The sequence below is a fragment of the Xiphias gladius genome, chromosome 10, assembly GCF_016859285.1.
Source record: "Xiphias gladius isolate SHS-SW01 ecotype Sanya breed wild chromosome 10, ASM1685928v1, whole genome shotgun sequence".
NCBI lineage: Eukaryota > Metazoa > Chordata > Actinopteri > Istiophoriformes > Xiphiidae > Xiphias > Xiphias gladius.
The window spans coordinates 17,209,011-17,230,386 of record NC_053409.1 but is presented as its reverse complement, the minus strand read 5'-3'; the positions used below and the strand labels follow the sequence as shown (position 1 = coordinate 17,230,386).

Below are 21,376 nucleotides of genomic sequence, written 5' to 3'. Positions count from 1 at the left end.
TGTCATAGACAGGGGTGAGATGTGTTGAATTGTACAAATGGGGAAAGGCAGACAGTCTGTTCTTGAAAATATTCACGGTGTTGTACTCGGTTGTGCTCACAAAAAGGGACTCAAGTAACGGAGAGATGTTCAGACCCTACCCAGTCCAGTCTAAGTAACAGATCCTTGAATTACAAGGCTTATCAGACACCAAAAGATCGGCACAGCAATTTATAATATCACCAGACAGGATTTCACAACTCTGGAAAGTTGACTTGACATTTCTCGGATCTCTTGGTGAAGGACAGTTGAACGTTGAACATAAACAAAATGACGTATAGGCTTGAGTGACAGAACAGGAGCAGCAACATTCAGATTGAATTTACATATACACTCATACCTGATCTTATCGAGTAAGTAAGTTGGAGAAGGTGATGGATGGGTATAACAGTTGTCTGTGTTATGTAACAGACCAATCCATACAGTTAGGTCCAGAAGTATTTGGACAGTGAAACAATTTTTATAATATTGCCTCTTTACACCACCTCAGTGGATTTGAAACGAAGCCATCAAGATGTGACTGAAGCGGAGACTTTCAGCTTTAATTCAAGAGGTTTAACAAAGATATTGCATTAACCGTTTAGGAATTACAGCCATCTTTATACGTAGTCCCTCATTTTCAGAGGCTCAAAAGTAATTGGACAAAGCAACACAATAATAAATATAAGGATTATTTTTAATACTTGGTTGAAAACACTTTGCAGTCATTGACTGCCTGTCTAGAACCCATGGACGTCACCAAATGCTGAGTTTCCTCCCTTGGGGTGCTTTGCCGGGCCTTTACCGCAGCCCCCTTCAGTTGCTGATTGTTTGTGGGTCTTTCTGCCCTCAGTTTTTGTCTTGAAATAATGCATTGAGTGTTCCCATGAACAGCTACCAAATAAAAATTCAACACTTGGAATCAACTCCAGACCTTTTATCTGCTCAATTTGTCATGCAATAATGAGGGAACGGAGCACACCTGGCCATGAAACTGATCAAATGTCAGTGGTCCTATCACCTTTGAGCCTCTGAAAATGAGGGACTATGTATAAAAATGGCTGTAAATTCTAGAAAGTCAGAAAATCTACATTTTAATCACATCTTGATGGCTTCGTTTCAAATCCATTGTGGTGGGAAACAGAGGCAAAATTACAGAAATCGTGTTACTGTGCAAATACTTATGTACCTAACTGTATATAATATGTGTGTGTGTGTGTGTGTGTGTGTGTGTGTGTGTGTGTGTGTATATATATATTAATATTTTAATATTTTATTTATAAATTAGAAGAATATACAGTTCATTATGTGTGTTTGTAAAATGTATTATGGTTTCATCCAGTAATAAACTCCTGAACTGAACTCTTGAACCTGGAATGTAAACATAGTCTGAAAAAATATAGTATATTTAATTCCTTCCCTGACTGTGCTTTCCAATGAAGGAGAATTATTTATTAGGTCAGTTTAGCCCAATCCATATCTTGCATGTTAGTAATGGACAGCTTTTATTACTTATTATCATTACCAAGGTTGTTATGCATGAGGCTCACTCAAACTGTTATTTAGATTTATACAGAACATAAATTCTGATCCTTTTCTCCTCCTGCCTTTATTTGTATGGTAATGTTTGAGAGAAAGGCGTGAAGCTGAATGATATTTCTGTATTACACGACATACAAGCCACGCTGTGTAGAATACCAACTACTGTATTAGGATGTAAGGGCAGAAAAGGACAAAGCAGGACACTGCAGAATATGTCAGAAAAGAGATCAAAACGAACAAAATTTAAGTAAGGAAAAGTGCTTCAAGAAACTTACAATATTCAAAGTGATTTGTACGCAGGAAGGTGTTTAGGTTTTAGTTTGCATACGTACATTGCTCAATGTTAGCCCTGTAGAGCAGTGGAGAGGTTGTGGGTTAAAAGGGAAGAAAAACTGAAAGAGGCAGAGAACAGCATCCTGAGTACACACATTCATGTTTGCTAATGGAAACAGGCTGCTTCTCGGCCAGGCCACATTCAAAAGAGCTCCGGACTGTCGACCAAGCTTTAATCTTCAGCAGGTGCACAAATAGAAAATAGACATGAGGAAGGAGGAAACAAAGGTTAAGTGGAAAGAGTGCTTGACAAAATGGAAACCATAGCAACTTACTGCAGGTATAAAGTGACTGCCCAGTACATAATAAAGCTAAACTGGCAACCACTCAGTCACACACAGTTCCATTAATTAACAACAGTTTAGTTTTATCAGTCTAATTCAACAGAGCCATTTATAATAACTGTCATTAGGAATTCTGTATTGTTATTTTTTCTTACCTGTGGGTCGGTATGGGCAACCTCACCCATGCAGCTAAGTGTCATTGTCATTTGAACAAGCATTACATTTATCGAATTTATAAATTGAGCCTGCCCACTTTTGTATTTTACAATTCCAGTCTCTTTTGTCATCTGAAAGATCATCTAAAAAGCCTTTAAGCTAAAAGACGACATTACACACTACAATTTTTTATTAACACCTTCAACATCCTTGAACAATAATGAAAATTAACAGTAGTTAAACAATACAATAAAGAATACTCTTGCAATAAAATTGGTTCAAATCAACGTGTGTAATATAAAAGGGGTCGCTCATAGTAATATTAATTATGAAGAATTATGACCAAACTCCCCTCAGCTAAATTGAGCTGCGTAGGGCTTTTCAGCTCATTGTTTTTGTATTCTGGCCCATAACTTAAATATTGTGAGTCATTCTCTCTGCTCTCGTGGCATCATTTTTGGTCGCATCCAGCAGATCTTTGAAGCAAAAAAGCTCTAATAAACCCACTGCACACTACTTGCTCACCACCACACGGCAGAGTTAGAGACTAGTTGTAGAACTTAGTGGAGCATTGAGCAGCTGTTTTACAGCCAAATCAGAGCCTGGTGAGAACTCAAACAAAGCTAAAAGAGGGGGAATATTGGATTCCAAACATGACTCAAATGAATGCTAATGTTGCTTTGTAGCTGCTGGATGTGTAAATAGGCAACTGTTTGCTTCCATGTTCACCATATCAACTTAAAGGCAATAATATGTGAGCGCTGTGTTTAAAGCTTATTTCCGCTGAAGTGTTATTATAGGTTTCACCTGCGGGGTGTGGACGCAATAACCTGAAAATCAATAAATACTTAAATGCCTTTATGAAGCTATTAAATGATTAACTGTTGTACAGACTATTTCAAAAAAATTGTGGTGTTTGGCCTTGATGGTACTTGTTACAAATGTAGACTGTGGTGTTAATTGGTTGCACTGAATCGTCGTCACTCAGTGCAACCACAGAACTGGACAAGGCACTTGCTGCCCACTGTATTTCAGCCGTAAGTGCCCATAACAACATTTGAATGTGTTTATGTGTACTCTGAACGCTTGCATGTTTGTCTAGCGTAGTATGTTTGCAGTCCGAATCGCCTCTGGCAGCATTCAGAAACAGAGTCGGAGCCAGGAGATGAGGACAACACATTGGCCACAGCTGAGCTCTGGCACTGACGAGCAAACAAGTAATCAAAGGGACATGAAGAAGAGGAGACGCTCCAGATATGTGATCGAAAGGAACTAACGAAGGATGGAAGGAGGGTAATCTGTGGTGTTTTCGCAGCACTGCATCAGTGCTGCACCACCGTCAGTCTACACCACTTATGATGCCAACTGTGGTGGCTGACAGGCTTGACGTCTTACTAGACAGTTGTGTATTTGTGCTCCTAAAGTTCTTATATTACCGTGGTGGCAAAATGGAGCTAGAGGATCTCAGACGCTTTATCGTCAGTCAACTAATGGAGTGTGAGAAAGTAGGCCAGCGACTCTCATTTCCCTCCTGTAACTGGCAGCCTGGTCGCTGCATGGCACCACAACCTCCTCATACAAACAACAACAGATTGAGTCGGTGTAGTTTAAAGGTTCGTCATGTGAGCATGACACGTGTTACTCGCTCTCGCTCAGATGTGTCGGGCACAGAATGATGCAGTAGGTGTTAAAAGCCTCCGGAATGAGCTAAGGAGCTCCACATACAGCTGTTGATGTCTACAGGTACACACGCTGTGCGTTTTAGACTGTCAGGCAAAAAAAAAAAAATCATGGTGACATTTCAGTGTGACGGTGTGTTACAGACCAGTAAAGGTGCTGGTTATTTACAGTGGATGTGCAATGTAAGTGAATATGTCTGGGAGGAAGGCAATGAGATATTGCAGCAGAGGTAGAACTTTATTCTTTATTCCATACTGATGCTTCACAAATGAAACAAAAAAACTTCCCCAGATAGATGCTATGGTAGATAGAGAGAGCATTCTGTGACGGGAAAGTCACGGGTTTAATTCCTCTAATAGCCTTTGGCCTTTGAGCCAGAAACATTAAATTCTCTTTATCCAGTGATGCTGCAGTCAAGCCTGACCCTACTAGTAGAGAATATTCCAATTCAATTTAACAAAAGTTGCTGTTCCCGTGACCTTGAAATACGTTTTTTCTAAATTACTTTCCCTTAAGCTCCAATATGAGTGGAGGTGCAGAATCTCAGGTGAGCTGTGGCATGGCTCAAGAGTGCCTCCCATGGGTCTTTGATTGAAGGCGTCAATGAATCATCATTTATGGGGCCAAGCCTAAGTTTGTGTGTACGTGTGTTTGATTTTGTATTATATAATTATCATCATTCAGTCCTTCCTGAGTCCATCTCTCTGGAGATGGACATCAGGACATCCTGCGTCACCAGCTGTCTGTCAGCATGCCCTAACTTCAGTTTTTGTCACAAACTCGCTCTCCCCCTCCGTTGTTTCCTGTCACTTGAGAGGCCGAAGTGGGACACGTGCAATGGGACATTGGGCAGGAGAGAGGGGAAACTGGTTGGGTGATTGGAGACGTCAGTCCCAAGGGAATGCGCTCGGCCTTTTGACAGAAAAAAATGACTGACAGTGAGTGTTTGCCTGGCTGGCAGACATGGGCACCCAGAGGTGGGTGGTTTGGGAGGGCCAGGATGGCAAAAGACATGCCAGAATGAGGACAACAAACAAGGTCATGCAAACTGTGTCACCGTCAAACTATAAGGGGCCAAAAGGGCTTTTGAGTTGATGGTAGACATGCAGTTTTACAAGTGATATGGCCCATATAAAGTGTGTGGATGTAAACATTTTATGTTTAGATGTACATAAATGTTTTAGTCGATTAAAGGTTATGAGAAAGCTAGTGCTAGATAATGCAAAAACAAAGAAACACTGAAGAGCTGAGTTTTCTCTGAACTGCCAGTTCTTGACATGGGTGCAGTTTATGACAATTTTGGCCTAGTTTTAGTTGTATGGTGCACTCAACAAAAGGTAATTGCTTAGATCCACAAGGATATCTGGGCAAGAAACTTGCAAACAGCCATCACAGTTTCCAGACCAACATCCTGGTTAAGCTTTTACCTAGCACACTTGCCATAGCTCTGTGTTGAGGGTTGATTATAGCTGACACCCACCTTTGATTTTGGCTACAAATAAAGTGTTTGATGATCGGTTTTCAACCTGTCTGATCATCTGACTGCTAAAAGTGATGCCTAAAACCATGAAAATAAGACCCAAATTGTAATAAACTGAAAAGTTTGGGGGTGAAAAGCCAAAGAAGATTTGACAAAGATTAGAGCCTCAAATGAATTGGGTACTACACAATCTAATAACTGTTTTTTGCAGAGTACTACATTACAAACTATGTAAAACACGGCCGGTATACCACAACACTAAACGAATACAAGGCTCAGCTCTGAAAGTGGAGAGAGAGATCTCCAGCTAGACAACTTCATGCTGGAGCATAGTTGCACCTCAGCTCTCATGAATTATGCAGTTCAAGATCATCCCAAACGTTTTTTTGGGATTTGGCTATCTCCTCTGTACCCAGCGTAGTAGTAAACACTGCATGATTTATCAAAGGCTAGAGACAGCTTGTATGGCTGCTGCAGGTTCCCGCAGAGGAGGGGAGCAACTTGCATGAAAGTGTTTTGCTGCTTCTAGCTAATGCTGGATGGCATAGGCTCTGTCTGCATGAGTGAGGTCATATCTGCAAACAAGGAAGCTGTGGTGAGCTCATGTCTGGCTAGCTGAAGGAGACAGCAGTCCACGAGAAACATGCATGTGGCCTCATCCGCTGTTCCCTCGACTTCCCGTTTTCTGCCTTTCTTCCTCTCTCTCTGTATCTCTTATTCTTTCTTTTGTCTGTCTCCCACTCAAGGATTTGTTTCCCATTTCCCCTTCCTAACACCTTCCTTACATTTCCTTCATTCTTGCCTTGTCCTGATTCACAGCGCCAATGATGAGGTACAGACGTGATGTAATGCAGGTCTGCACTCATGAATGTTTGCGCAGAAATTTCACACTCTATTTCAGTCATGTGAGCGGCCAGTGCAAAGCAGGAATGACGGAGCATTTTCATAAAGTAAGTGTCTGTATGTGGTCTTGTCCTATGATTTCACTCCAGTGAAAGAAAAAAATCATCCAAAAAGTTGTAGATCTGAGAAAATGCTGTGGAGTGCAAAGTAAAACTACATTTTGAAAAACCTCAGATACATAAAGGCTCACATTTGGAAGACATTAAATGTATTAAGGTTGCTTTAACATGTTTTATGCATTGCATCCTTTACATAAGTTTGCAAATACTGACTAATTATAATATGTTTAGTGCTGAAATGATTAGTTGGTGAATCTGTTATTCAGTTACCAACCATTTTAATAGGTGATACATCATTGAAGTCATTAGATGCTGCCCTAAATATCTAAATGAAGAAATAGAAAGGTTAGCTGAGTAGGTTATTGAGTGGGAGAAAAGAAAGGTTTAGGAAAATTAGTATCAGCATTAAATAAATACAGTCAACTGGCAGTTGACAACTCTGGATAAAGAAGAGAGCTCCAGTAACCCAGAGAGAGAGTGATGGTAATGGCACAGTCTTTGCCAGATGTGTGACGTCTCCCAGGGGGAAACCCTGGTGCACTGTGGTTCAGGATTAATCGTTTGAATAAAATAAAACATAATTAAAACTTTCCCTCATGCCCAGGCAATCAAACAGAGAGGGAAAGAGGGAGAGAGGGAAGGGACACCCTTGATTGATAACCAATTCCAGCCCCCTTTCCCTTATGCACACCGCACACACACACACACATACACAACATGCCTTTAGCTGAGATGATATACTGTACATAAGCACGGAGAGCACAATTGATGGCTCCTGTCTTTCAAATGCAGGCGGCATCAATTTTTCCTGTGTGGTATTACAACGGCAATGAGGCAGGATGGCAGCTAAAGGTTTGATTGTCACATGAATCAGCTGTTTAGTGGGATGTAGAGGGAGTGGAGGGTGATGACTTTGTCTCCCAGACATAAGATATCCACGGACTGTTGGTCTGTTAGAGGTGTTGACGGTGGATGGCCTCCCAGTAGTACAGTAGGCTGCGTTCAGTATGTGGCTTGCTTGTTCAGTGTTTGCAGACAATCATGGGGCATGGGCCAGCTCAAATATATTGTGTGGTTAATATCCTGTATGTGTACAAGGGGTAAAAAAGTCTTTCCTCAGTGTGGAGGGGAAGGGAGAACAGGGCTGTGGGCGAATAGTCAAAAAGATTACGTCCTATGTCCTTTCCTAACCACTTTTCCTTGGCCTCACTGGAAAACGTCATGGGGTCAAGGAAAGATGTGAAAGAGAATTCATAAGGACTTACGAAAAGAGAAGCCAAGAGAACCCGACTAAACTTACACTAGGCCACGTAATTATGCAACAAGGAATTGTGGGACGGCATTGTCTCCTTCCCTTGTGTAGATGATAGTGATTTGTGTAGATGATAGTGACAACTATCATCTACTCACACTGCTTATTTCACATGAGACTCTATCTCAGACTTTAATATTTATGTGCCAGGGAGACACCCCTGTCAATCTAATTTGATCAGACCACACCCAAACTCTACTGATGAAGGTGCATGTTAAACTCTCCCTAGCTCATAATGTTTTTTTATTTTAAATTTAACTTTGATTGCTGCTTAATTAGTTACAATAATTCAGTTTTATAGAAATATATTTGAGATTTGAACTTCAACCTAAAAAAACAGCAAAGAAAATTGTACTTCATTCATACAATTTGGTGGGATGTGTTTGCACTGAAGATTTTCACCAAAGCAGAACAAATTGCTGTATTGTGTGCGTGCGTGTGTGTGTGTAAGTGTAAGAGAGAGAGAAACTCTGGGCACTGATTTGTTTAAATCATGGCTTGCAAATGAGCAAAACTTCTGCACAGAGGTCATTCCCATGTTGCAGTGTGCGGTGCTGCAAGGGAGGACGGTGGGGGACAGCTGCTCACCCAGGTCATGTGAACCCAAATCTCTGTTTGGAGGGAGACCAGCTTGTCTCCAGTTGTGCCTCCTAAGGCCATGGGAGAGCTCCCAGACCAGCCTGAGCCAGAGCAGCTCTCGTTGGAGAGGCAAGACACCAAGCTCCTTTTAAATGCCGATGGATGGAAAACAAGGAAATGATAGAAAGAGAAAACACCTCAATACAACTGGGAATAGATTTTTAGTCATCTTACAGGTTTGGTTATCTGGAAAAGTCATGTTAAATAGAAAATATTCAAAATGTGCTTCAACCTTTTGTTAGGCTGTCATACAGTAAAATGCAGTACAAACATATAATTAAATCTACTGGTAACTAAGGTATGCAAATGCATGATTAATGCACTACTCATCATGATCCAATGCATGTGCACACAATTAATTAGGTACACTAGCTAAAAGGAATGTAGTTTAATACAACAGTACTGCAATAAACCCTACCTTCATGAAGGTTATAATGTTCAGTTTTTGTTGAAAACAGTTTCATATAAATGGGGTGGACAAAATAACAGAAACACCGGTCCGTATAACACCATACCGTTCAACAGCAACTCAATCTGCAGCCTCCAAAATGATCACACAGTTGAATCAACACCTCCGTGAAACACTTCCAATAAAAACTCAGCATTATAACCTTCGTGTTGGTAGGGTTTACTGCTGCAATGCTCTATTAGACTGCCTTACTATTAACCAGGCGTACCTAATAAACTTGCAACACAGTTAAGTCATACAGTGCATTATTAAAATACGATTGAATTAAATATAAACCAGTTGCTAAAAGCCTCTCAGGCTGGTGCATTTGGTCAGCATCTACAAACGACTAAAGGGGCTTATAGTAATTGTTTAGCTGTTTATTGCAACATGACCCAAACCCCTAGCTTGTGGTCTTTAGGTTTTCACATATATTTACAACCAACCCTTTCCTGAATGTATAAAAAATGCACAATAACAGGGTGCATGAGTGAGCACTTGTTGGGAAAATTGACTGTCAAGGCTGGGAATGCAATAAACCACAGACATCCAGTAAGAGGCAGTTGTGTGGGCAGAATCCACCTTATTAAGATGTTACCCATACATACACACAGTACACAGTATATCCAGAGGCTTACATCATGCATACTTACGTGGACTCATGGTAACAAAAAAAACAAAAAACAAAAAAAAACACATCAATTTGTCCAAGTTAGTCTCTGTCTTGAACATTTTGTATTTGTTGCAAGCACTGATCCCTGCAGTTTACAATTAACAAGGCTTTCTTTAGAGGAGCAAAGCTCAGGTAATGCTTGACAAAATAGGAAGTGAAGAGGGAAATGGGAAGAAAACACAAACAAGCTCTTTATAATGCACCAGATTCCCTCAAACAAAGTGGAGATAACAAACGATAAACTGTTAAACTACAGTGTTTGTGTCACAAAGTATATGTAGTGGATATTTTTATTGTCAGATTTTCACCCAGGTTTTTGTATTAAGATATTTTTTTATCCATCTAATACTTTTAATGTCCTCTACATTGTTTGTCCTACCACTACACGCCATGTATTTCTTTCAAAAAATGATATACAGTATCACTCGGCAACCTTGTGATGTTTCTATCAATAATGTATCGTTTCTACAAGAGATTTGAACTGTGTTTCACTGGCAGAAAATAGCGTTTTAAGACTAAATGACTGGTAAAGATACACATTTTTTGCAGTGTGAGAGCATAAATCAGCTGAAGTCTAGAGAAACTGATCTTTAGCAGGTAGAGCCCATCTGTGTGCTGCTGGTATATTGATCCCACCATACCATTGAGCCATTTCTGTAAGGATTCCACTGCATCAGCACCCTGAAGCTACAGTATCTTCCCTTGTCCTCGCTGGCCTTGTGCAGGTCCCCATTGGTCCTGCCACCCCTGTAATGATTATTGAGTTGCTACTCCCTGCGTAACTGCTCTAACTGTGGTCAATTTGGTCTGGTTTAGTTAGCGTGTGCATCGTTAAATGACCATTTCTTGAAATCAGTTGCTTAGAAGTGTCATTTATTGATCTCTGTTAACAAGAGTTATGCTTTTACTATGTAATGTCCTCTGTTAGATTTGAATCTCATCTACACTATTTTGTTCTTGCAGTATCCAAATACAGCTTGTTAATTATGATATGAAGTCATGGTGGTGTTACCTTTGGCTGTAAAGACAAGTTGGCACGAGAAAGCAGAGAATCATAAGCACAATCAACACTTGCTGCACGCCAAAGCCCGGCAGCTGTGATCCAACTCACAAATTTGCACCGGCTTAATCAGAGAAATTAATGACACTTAGATTATGATTGATGTCTCCCGATCAACTGGAATTTCATGCACACATTTCAAGTGGCTTACAGCTAAGACATCTTCTGGCACACAGAGTTGGATTTCTGGTGCGTGGGGGGAGGTGTTGTGTGTGTGTGTGTGTGTAACTGGACGGCTTGGAAGGAGGGTCTAAGACAAGATTTCTCAGTCTAATTAACGCCTCAGCAAAAACAACGGCAGCATACATTTCTACACAAATTTCCCAGCAGCCCTGTTTTCATTTGAAACACCGAGAAAGGACCTGCCCAGCATGTGGCATGAGTACTTTAAAGGCTTATGGGAAGTGTGGGAAGAGCATATGTGTTTGTTAGTGTGTGTGGCTTATGATAGGTCATTCTGAAAACACTACTGGGAGTATTTGTGGTTCATAGCTCACAGGCAACTACGCTGCCATCTGCAATCTTCAATATAAAGTTTTAAGGCAAACAGACAGAAGTAGGGTGCTGGTATCTCTGTGAGGTTTGATTATGAATATGTGAAGGGTTTAAACTTTTGAGTCATCTCTCAGCTGTCTCAAGAGCTCACATGCACTGGCAATGTAAGATGGAAAGGCTTTTTTTTGTTCAAATTTAAACGAACAAACCCTGTCCATATGGGATGGGATTCTTTGCTGTTATATTGCAGTATATTGCTATATTTTTGTTCTGAGATGAGTGAGATGTGTTGTTCTCATGTTTTGAAATACCGCACTGTCCTGGGTGAATGTTAAATGAGCGATACATTGCGAGCTACACAAGAGGAGGCACGTTTTTTCTGAATGACACAGTAACTGGCTGAGTGCTCTCAAACACTTTTTCTACGAGATAGTTTTTTCCATTTAAGCATTAAAATCCTCCTGCAGAACACAGGATTCCAAGAAGAATTACAAAACACTACCCTACAGACCAGGAAAAAATAAAAACAAAGAAATGTACATTGTCGCGCAATCCAGTACAACAGTCCTGTCATAAATACCTTTGTGAAACAAAGACAGAGGTTGGGTGAATGTTTTAGTTTAGCGGTGACAAAGGTGTTTGTTCAAGTCTGATAATTCTGGAAGTGGTTGTTTTTTTTGTTGTATGTTGTATTTTGTAAGGTGTTTCTAACTTAGCTTCTCTATAAATGAGGTGGTCGAAACAGCGAACAGTTTGGTGTTGCAGCCCGCAAATCTGTTTAGGTTATCTTATTGTATAAGCTAAGAGATGAGAGAGGTGTTGATTCATCTCTGTGGCAGTTCTTGCCCTTCACTTCTCAATATGAGGTGTTCCAACACCACCACAGAGCATCGAACATACCGCAGAGCTGTCAACATTCAAACAGTAAATAAACATTTTAACAAAGTTACTGTAGATTACTCCCCAGGTAAAATATGTAAATGAGAATAAACTGTGAATTCAGCTGAATTGAAGTTATCACAGAGAGCAGGAGGAAACAGAAAAGTCCAGTAGAGAGTAACCAGGCTGTGTCTGTCCGTCTCCCACTCCCATTCACCAAATACTGTCTGTAATGCGCCATTTTGTTGTTTCTTGACCAAAAGAGGAGGATGAATGAGATAATCAGCTGTTTTCTTATGCTTTTCTGTTTCATTTTGGTTGGATATCTTTACAAGGATGACGCCCTGTTATTCCCGCTTTATCCGGCAGTCTGAACTATAGTCAACTTTATTTTCATGCCAGTATTCAATGGAAGAGACGTTTATCTAACTTAAGGTAGTTTAATATTTCATGATACACTGTGTGTGACTGTTTTACAGTTTATAGGTCCATGTTGCAGAATTCCCCTTTATTTGTCTTGCTTCCTTCTTCGAAACTTTTGGGTTGTGTTTAAATGCATTTGCTATAACAGCGAACGAGCCAGATTTAGCTTGAATCCACCACCTATACTATTTCTAAGCTTTGGTTGAAAATCAATACAGGACTGAAAGCAGTAATGTAAAGTGTGATCTCATACCTTTCTCTGGAGCTCAATAAAATGACATCCATGTGATTCACTGCAAACAGGCATCACACTGGAATAAGAGTGGGGGGATGGGTGACGGAGTGGAAGAGGTAGGAAGGGAGAGAACAGAAACACACTATGGACGGAGAAATCAGAGGTAGTGAAACTGCGAGGATTGAAGAAGGAAGCGGATTGGAGAAAGAGGGAGGTAGATTCAATGGCAGGAGGGCCAGGAAATAAGGAATGGAAGAAAGGGGCAATAGAGAGACTCACAGAAGATGCGCTGAGAAAAAGCAGACAGCAATGTGCACGGTTCACACAGAGTCCACAGTGAGGTAGAGTAGATGATCAACAAACCAAGCGGCAGCAGCAGAGTCAGTGAGACAAACCCACACTGTGTAATCCTATACTTCCACTGGGATTTAGAAACATCTGAATTCACCATCAAAGTAGTGATATTTGTATAATTTCTTTGTTTCTTTATCTCTTTGTTTGAATTTCATTAGTGGTTTTCTTTTTTTTTTTTTATAGCAGCAGCTTCCTCGTCTGGCGGCAGAGAAGACAAAAGGTGGTCTTTTCATTCTGCAGCTGCAAATCTTACAAGATGGGTTTTATCCTCTATCCCTGTATGCCTCTATAACACACAGTAGTGATTCATATTCTTCTCTGTGTGTGATTGCTTTTCGCTGTGGGAAGTTGTAAATTAAAATCTCTATACCTCTGCCTCTGTGTCTTCCACTCTGCTATTCTGTGCCTCCTATATCGGTACAAGTCCAATTGGCTAGCGACTGCCTCTGTGTCCGATTAAGACTTGCCAGCCACTGATTTTTATTGGCTGTGTAATGTTGCAGAACCTAAACATTTATCAGGGTTGATGGGCCGTTGTGTAGTACACGCTATTAGGGAATGCGGAGGAGATGAGTGGGTGTAGAAAGTTAGAACAAGTGCTAGGTGTCAGAATGAACTGTCACCTGGAGGGAAAATAAAGATGTCACAAGCAGGAAAATGTTTAGGGTTTGTTTTTGCTGCAGTGTGGCCGGCTGCTGTGTGCTTTCCATTAATGAAAAACTAGTTTAAGAGAGAAAGTTGGTACAATATGGCAAAAAGATGTAGTATCCTGTAGGTCGCAGCTAATAAATGCTGAATTTAAAGAAAGTAATTAGTAAAATACACACAGGGAAGGTTATCTGGTCTCTTTTCTCAAAGGTTTAATAGCTTCACCCAAACTAACTCTATCTTAACCTGACCTACCTACATCCGTTTTTGGGTTTGGGTGCATTGTGTCCTCACACAGGTGCATGCTGTCCCACTGTGAACCTCTGGTTGACAAATCTGTGTATAATCCACTAATGTTCTTAATCCTGGGGTCACATTAAAAAATGGATGAGAAATTAATCTGCTGTCAGGTCTGTCAGGTATATTTTGTCAGTGCCAGTGCTTATTTTCAACCAAATTCATCCGCATGGCCCAATATGGCCCCAATACCAAGCAGACCAGCCGGCCAAATCCCTCTGTACAGAGTCTGTCAAATGTTCTTTGTCCTTTTGTCCTTCTATTGTGAAGATTTCATTAAAGTGGAGAAGTTTAAAGAGAAAACACCCAAAGCACAGATCAGAGAACAAAGGTTTGGTGTTCAGCTAAAAAGCTGAGTGTTGGGGAGGGAAAGAAACTATTGTGGCTGGAGACAGAGAAAGCTACTTCTCAGCCAGAACAGAGCGGATGCTTTTGCTTCACTGGCAGACAGAAAGATGGAAACTTGGTCACACTGTGAAAATGCGTTACTGCTTCCTCCCTTGCATGCATGCAAACATCAAGTGTGTTTTGTTTCAGTGTCTGCCATATCTGCCCATGCCATGCTATGCCGTGCATATGTGCTACAGTAACCAGGCTAATTTCATTGCTTCTGGCTGAGTGGATCAAAAAGACCCGCACTCACTGTTTTTCTCCTGTTTGCTCTTCCACCTTCCATACTGTAATCTGTGCTAAAAGGCAGAGAGCAGCGCTACCCTGGAGCCACCCATCTCCTTTTAAGATTAGTAACAGAGGAGAAATTGAGAGGACATGCTTGTTTTGGGGGAGAGGGATTTCAGGATTCACTCTCAGGTGAAAGTTAATCTGTCACATTTTCTGAGAGGCCACACAGAGCAGAGTATGCTGCACGAAAACGGGGGTGCGTGCTGTAGGTATTCTCTTGCCTCCTCAGTCATCTAACAACATCTTTATAAATATTTTTTCTGTCTTTACACTGAGGTTTATACTTATAATTAAATAAAAAATAATAGATGGATAACTAAAGTTACAAATGATAATTATGTCCCAAGGAAAATAGTACATGAACACAAATGCATAGACAAATCAAAAGTACATCACATGAAAGGTTTGAAATTTTTGGAGTCCTATTATGATTGATTTGGTTGTATTTTGGAGTCCTTTCAAACATCCTTGTCTAACACCTTAATTCAGGGGAGTTGTCAGTATGATGTAAGGTGGCTGCCGTGATTGTTATATAAAGATGTCAGTGTTCCAGCTCCATCACTCACCCCTGCCAGTCTGGCCTTGTCCCTCAAATAAAAGCGCACTCTGGTCAGGATATATCACATCTGCAGTTCCAAACCACTAACCATGATTTTTTTTGTCCTTCTCATGAGGAACCAACTGAGAAACAAGTAGGTCTGTTTATCAAACCCCAAACTACTCACCCAGTCTCCCCCGTGGCTCATTTTGGACAGACTCAGGCCTGGAGCTAAATTATTATGGAGCTAAATATAGAAAGCCGTACTTGCTAGTGTAAATCCCCCATAATGTTTAATACAGAATCTAAATGGTCAATGTATAAGTAGAAAACATCTTTGACTTAAAAACACAGACCCATATGTAATTCCACAACTGGTCTCATTTCAATGCTGTGTTTTGAAATTGAGGAATAGTTTAATCTACAATTATTTCATTCTTATGAAGTTTAAGAACAGAAATGACTGCAATGAAAGACTTTTTTTTAATGGTAGCTTTCATCATCCTCCCCTTACTGCATGAACATTTTACAGTTCAGTGCCAAACAGTCAAACTTCCCTGAGATCAGGTGCCTTCGGACTCAAATCTTTACAAGCTGTGGCCTAAGGTAAAGCCCTAAGCTTTAAGGTAATGACATTTAAAAACAATCCAGTACAGCAACACACAATTTTAATGCTGCAACTTTAGCCACAGCACCCACTTTGAAACTGCAGCAGTCAAATTTTGACTCATAATATACGTTCCTTAGATGGTACTGCTGACTTTAACAATTTATACAGCAGTGAAAGGCAGAGAAAACTCCTATAGTGTTGAGTTTTTGCCTGCTGCTGACCTAAGAATATATAACATTATACTCGTTTAAAATCAAACTTAAGACCTTTCTTCTCAGTACCTACATGTAAATACTGAATATTTATGTTGTTATATTTATGTTCTGTCTGATGTTTATGGTGAATTATTGGCCTAGATAATTGAAAAATAAGAAAGCTGTTTGTTTATGAGTTGAGTGCCTTCTTCTCCCACAGTACATCCCGAGGGAAAAGACCTCTCCTTTAGTATATGGGTGTTTCTATGTCGATGACTCGCATTGGCGGGTTGGGCTCTGGCCCTAAAAATTCCTGCCTTCACCCTGAGCACCTGCAGTCACTTGAATTTGGAGGTGTTCCTGCAGTGTTTTGCCTGGTAGTATTAAAATAGCATGCGTGCAGCCCTGGTGTGTTCTGCCGCAGCTGTCAGGAGGCCAGCAGATGAATGCGCAGGTCCTAGAGATTACTTCAGCTCCATGTACAGTAAGTCTGGATTGAATCAAGTGTGTAAATCTGAACCAAGTGGATTGCCGTGTACATTTTTCACACTGCCAGCCAAATGCTCTCCATGCGGCCCGTGACGTGGCTGTCATGACTACAATACGCAGACGGACAGGTACAGTGTAAACTCTGCCGAGCCCAGCACCACTCACATGATGTAAATGCATGACAGCATGCATAATTGCATTGGAACATACCCCAATAATTCTGCCATTTTGCTGGAGTTTGAGACGAGGTTGAATGTGGCGGGAAAATAAAACTACAAAAGCATCAAAAATTGTGACAGTTGCATTTAAACAATGTACTGTAAATGTACAGTGGACACTTCAAATGGTTCATTGTATCTAATTATTTTTTTTCTTTTCTTATTTGCAAAGGTCGATTAATAATTTTTCTTAATCTTCTGTGATTTTTTTAAGTGAATATTGAACACTTATAGTTTAAAGGTTTTTGTACTGGGCACATAAGGAGCAACTGAATCCCTGAAAAAGATACAGATGAGCAAGAGAAAAAAGAGAGGGAGACAAAGATGCAAAAATGCCTGCACCGCATTGCATCAGGGTGAAGTTGACAAACGGTTTTTCTTTCTTCTTTTCTTTGGTCAAGTTCATGACTTAGGGAGAAATCTCGGATCCCTGCTGAGTTGGAGATGATTGTGCTGGTGCCACTGCTCTTCGATTTCTTCCGGCTTTGCAGAGTCACCCTGGAAGCGGAATCATGAAGAGACCGGCCCTTCCCAGATCACCTGCAATGGTCAGCTGCAAATATCAAATTTTTATCTCTCTGTATCTTTATTTCTTCCCTTGTCTCTCTCTCTCTTTCTTGTGTGGGCGTATTATTGCGCACCTTCTTTTTTTCCTCTCCCCATCTTTTGTTTTCATTCTGACCTTCAAGAGGCGTACACAACCTTACCCTCCATTCAAGCATCTTTCTTGCGTCCTCTCTCAAATGCATGAAGAAGGGATGAGCAGGGCACAAGAAAGGGCAGCTCCCTCAGTATTCACATTCATTATCAGCTTTTTTGTCATTCCTGCAGAGTGCAAGGAAAGTCACAAACTAAAATCCATAGTGAGACACTGGCTCATGTAAGGGCTTTGAGAGGTGTCTGATTTGATGCATGCCATATAGAATAAAGGCTCCTGTAGGCCACCCTGTTATGGAGCGCAAGTATTGATGTGTCTTATGGAAGCAGTATCAGTTTTGCAACACGTTGCGGAGTGATGAGATCCTGTACAAGGTGTGTCCTGCAGTAAGGTTTTTTTTTTTTTTAAAATACAGAGTGGGTGTGGCTAACATCTTCACTGCACCAAGGCAAAACTTCCCCTGGATATATATATATATATATTTGTGTGAAAGGTCAGTCAACACAAGCGGGAGTAGCAGACACAAAAGTACTGTACCTCACACATTTCTGGTGTACATGAATCCCACTTTTATTTTCCACAGAAAAAAAGGATGTTTGATTTTTTTTTTTTTTCCTGGTCTGTTTCGGTTACATTTAAAACCATTCTATGAAAAACTGTAGCACCAGAGCAGATTTCTATTGCCCATTCTTTGATAAAAATGTCAGTTTGTGCTATTCTTCAGTTTTGATCACCTTTGATTGGGGAGAGACATTTCCTTCTAGTATATAAAAAAGACTAGCACTTCATTTATTTTTCCAGTCATTGCAAAGTAAAACAGAGAAAACTGTGTGTGTGTGTGTATATATATATATATATATATATATATATATATAATTTCTTTTTTCATTTAAATCACAACAAATACATTTAAAGCAAATAAAAAACTGGGCGGCATTTAGCATAATCCAAGCAGGGAATCAGCTTTCATGATGATTATTATATATTTATATATTTATATGTATACATATATATCATGTTTATATACAAGTATGGCACTTGATTACACAAAAGCAAGAAAACACTTCACAAATAAAAGCAGTGGGCGCTTTGGTGTGTTATAAATTAAGGAAGTCACAGACGTTAGCGTTTGCAGCAAATTCACCAGATACTGTTTTGCAAGTCAGCTATAAAGCAATGGAATGGTTACATATGTTAAGGTCAGTGGTGCGACACAGGCAACAAAAAACATGAATTACGCTGATGTACTTCAACTAGGTCGGACCATAGTCAATAAGGATTTATATATCTATGTATATATAAATCTGGATGGTAGGTTGTTTTTGTTTTTTTTCCTTTAACCACTGTGTATGATGCCATTAAATTAGGTTGGTGCCAAAAATAGGTGGAAAGTAAAAGTCTTAAAAACACCGTCAGGTCAGTAGCACATTTTGGATAAGATCAGGCCCTCGAGTGTTCACCTCTTAGTGCAATTTTTGCATTTACCCTCTTCAAGTACAGAAGACCAGCCCACAAAGAGTAAATGCGTGAACACGTTGACACGGTCTCCGTTAAGCATCCTGCGGAGTAGAAACGTTACTAAAAAGTTGCATCAGTGCAATAATAAATAAGTAAACAAACGTGTAGTACCACGCTTGCCATGAAGTCCTTAAAAGACCAACAAAAAGAAAAAAGAAAAGAAGACAAAGGAAAAAGAAAAAAGAAAAATCTGCCCACTCTTTAAGTCATGACACGAATTAGGCGTGCGGAGCTGTCCATCATGTCCATCATGGTTGGTGTTTTTTGTGTTTGTTTCGTTTTGTTTTTCTCTTCTTTTCTTTTTCTTTTGTACATGTTTTTTCCACCCCCTCCTCCCCGTGCGCTACACATAGGCAGAGTCACTGGACTGCGTGCGGCCGAAATTCGGCACACTCATCCGGGGCAAGTCCTTGTTGCGGATCTCATAAATGGACTTCCGCCGAGCCTGCACGCCGCGCACGGCCGTTTTGATTTTCCTCCAGCCCAAATGGTTGAGCTCTGCCAGGTTCAGCACCACGCAGAAGCCGCTGACCGCGAACATGAAGACCAGGAACACCGTCTTCTCCGTGGGCCGGGAGACGTAGCACTCGACGTCTTTTATGCAGGGGTAGCGATCGCACTCGTACACCGACGGGACGTTGAATCCATACAGGAAATACTGGCCCACCAAAAAGCCAATTTCCAGCGCGTTTCTGAAAACCACCTGGATGATGTAAAACCTGGAGATGCCCTCCTGTCGCCTCATTTTGGACTTTGTAGTTCTCATGGCCGAGTTAGGGATCTCCTTGACTTCCAAACAGTCCGGCTCGGCTTCCTTGGTGGAGTTCTCCGTGTTTTGGAGTACTCCGTTAACAATGGTGTTCTTGATCTTTTTGCTCTCGTCTCGCTTGAGTGAATCTTGATCCTTGTCCAGGGTCAGATAGACCGTCGAGTAGCGCCGCTCCTTCTGCTTGGCCGACTGATGCACCGAGTACGTGATGAAGCAGAGGCTCGGGGTGCACACCATGATGATCTGAAACACCCAGTATCTAATGTGTGAAATGGGGAATGCCTTGTCGTAGCATGCCTGGTTGCAGCCCGGTTGCAAGGTGTTACAAACAAACATGGTTTGCTCGTCATCATAGACAGTCTCTCCAACTATTGCTACGATTAGAATCCGGAAGATGACCACCACTGTAAGTAGGATCCTAAAAAGCAAGGACACAAACAAACAATGTGAAAATAAATGTAAATATATGTGTTAACTGAGAGCAAACGTGGCTGAGTTGTGCGCTGCGTCGGTGGCTGGAGCGCCCGGGGTCCGGATCCGCTGAGCTGGATTTGGGGAGCTGTCCGGTTCTGAAGCAGGACGCTCGCGAGGACGCGTCCGTGCGCTTCCCGCGAGGCGTGTCTCGGCGTTTTAATTCTGTCGTGGGATTTGGGATTTCGCGGCTGAAATGAGATGCGAGCGGTCGGCGTTGCTCGGGCCGTACCTGCGCGATCTTTAGTGAACGGGAAGAGCCTCGCTCAATCTCTCCTCCGCCAGCCCCGAGTGCACAACCGCCACTCTAACAGAACACCAAATGGGTAAGTGGGTGAATGGATACATGAAATGACACCATGGGATTTTTAGTGGAGTTTCGGCTGTTTTTTTTTTTTTTTCACTTTGCAGCACCATCCCCGCGTTCTGAAAAGACAGCTGTCAACCGAGTCGCTCGGCGGTCTCGTCTAGGGGGGAGGACACAAAAAAGGGAAATCTGTGAAACAAGACAGAGAAATCCACCACAAAGACACGGAGGGCTGGGCACCATGCTACAGAAGATCCCGGAGGCACAACACAGAAACGGGGGACTGGGGACCATGCTAAAGACGATCCTGGAGGCTGCTGCGTGTCTTCGGCTGTTGCTGGTTTTGGTTGATCATCTTACCTTCCTATCATAGTAGAGTGCTGCTGGACAGCAGCCTCCAGGAGCCTCTCTAGTATAGTCCATTCCCCCATTTCTGAGCATCCGGAGAAGACGAGGGCACAACGGCACTCTGTTCAAATCCCTCCAAGAAAAAAAAAGCGCGTTATTTCCCGTCCCGCTTCTCTCGGTCTCTCGTTGCCGTCGGTCTCCAGAGCGTCCGATTTCAGCTCAAAAAACGCATCCGTCACGGGATGCTGCCGCCGTCCCCGTTTCTCCCCTTCTCACTGCGCGCTATCTGGTTGGCTGTGTGCTGGGGGCGCCGCGCCAGTGAGCGTCCTGCTGTGCTTTGCCGAGCGCTCCCACGACGCTGCCACACTTTTCCTTGTCATGGGAGTCTGAAGGGCTGATTACTATAAGCCCTCCTATTTTCGATCTTCAGATCAGGTTGATGGGCTGCGCTCCGCGTCTGGATGGAGGGAGGTTGGATTTAATGTCTTGCCAGCGCTAATCCGCCTTTAAGTAGTCTCCCCCCTCCCATGCGTCACATAGGCGCAGACAGGTCGGTGGAGCGCAGCCAGGAGTACCAGGGCATCTGATTTTCAATATCTCCGCTTTGTATAAATCGTGCGCCATTCAGTGGACACTTCTGTGGACGACTGTGTCCGG

General features: G+C 41.7%; 1 protein-coding gene across 1 annotated transcript; it reads right to left on the bottom strand.

Moving 5' to 3' along the window:
- Positions 1 to 19,167: 19,167 nt before the first annotated feature.
- On the bottom strand, positions 19,168 to 20,802 carry LOC120795308 (gap junction delta-2 protein). Its single transcript, XM_040137131.1, has 2 exons — positions 20,732 to 20,802; positions 19,168 to 20,011 (listed from the first exon to the last, which is right to left on the bottom strand). Exons 1-2 carry the CDS (start codon positions 20,800 to 20,802, stop codon positions 19,168 to 19,170), a joined length of 915 nt encoding a protein of 304 aa, XP_039993065.1.
- Between the last annotated feature and the right edge of the window lie 574 nt (positions 20,803 to 21,376).

What these genes read in the sequence shown, in the direction of transcription:
- LOC120795308 (XM_040137131.1), bottom strand. Translation starts at nt 20,802, where the DNA reads ATGGGGGAATGGACTATACTAGAGAGGCTCCTGGAGGCTGCTGTCCAG. An exon ending in CACTCTACTATGATAGGAAG is followed by an intron (nt 20,012 to 20,731) that starts GTAAGATGATCA and finishes CTTGCTTTTTAG; the next exon opens with GATCCTACTTACAGTGGTGG.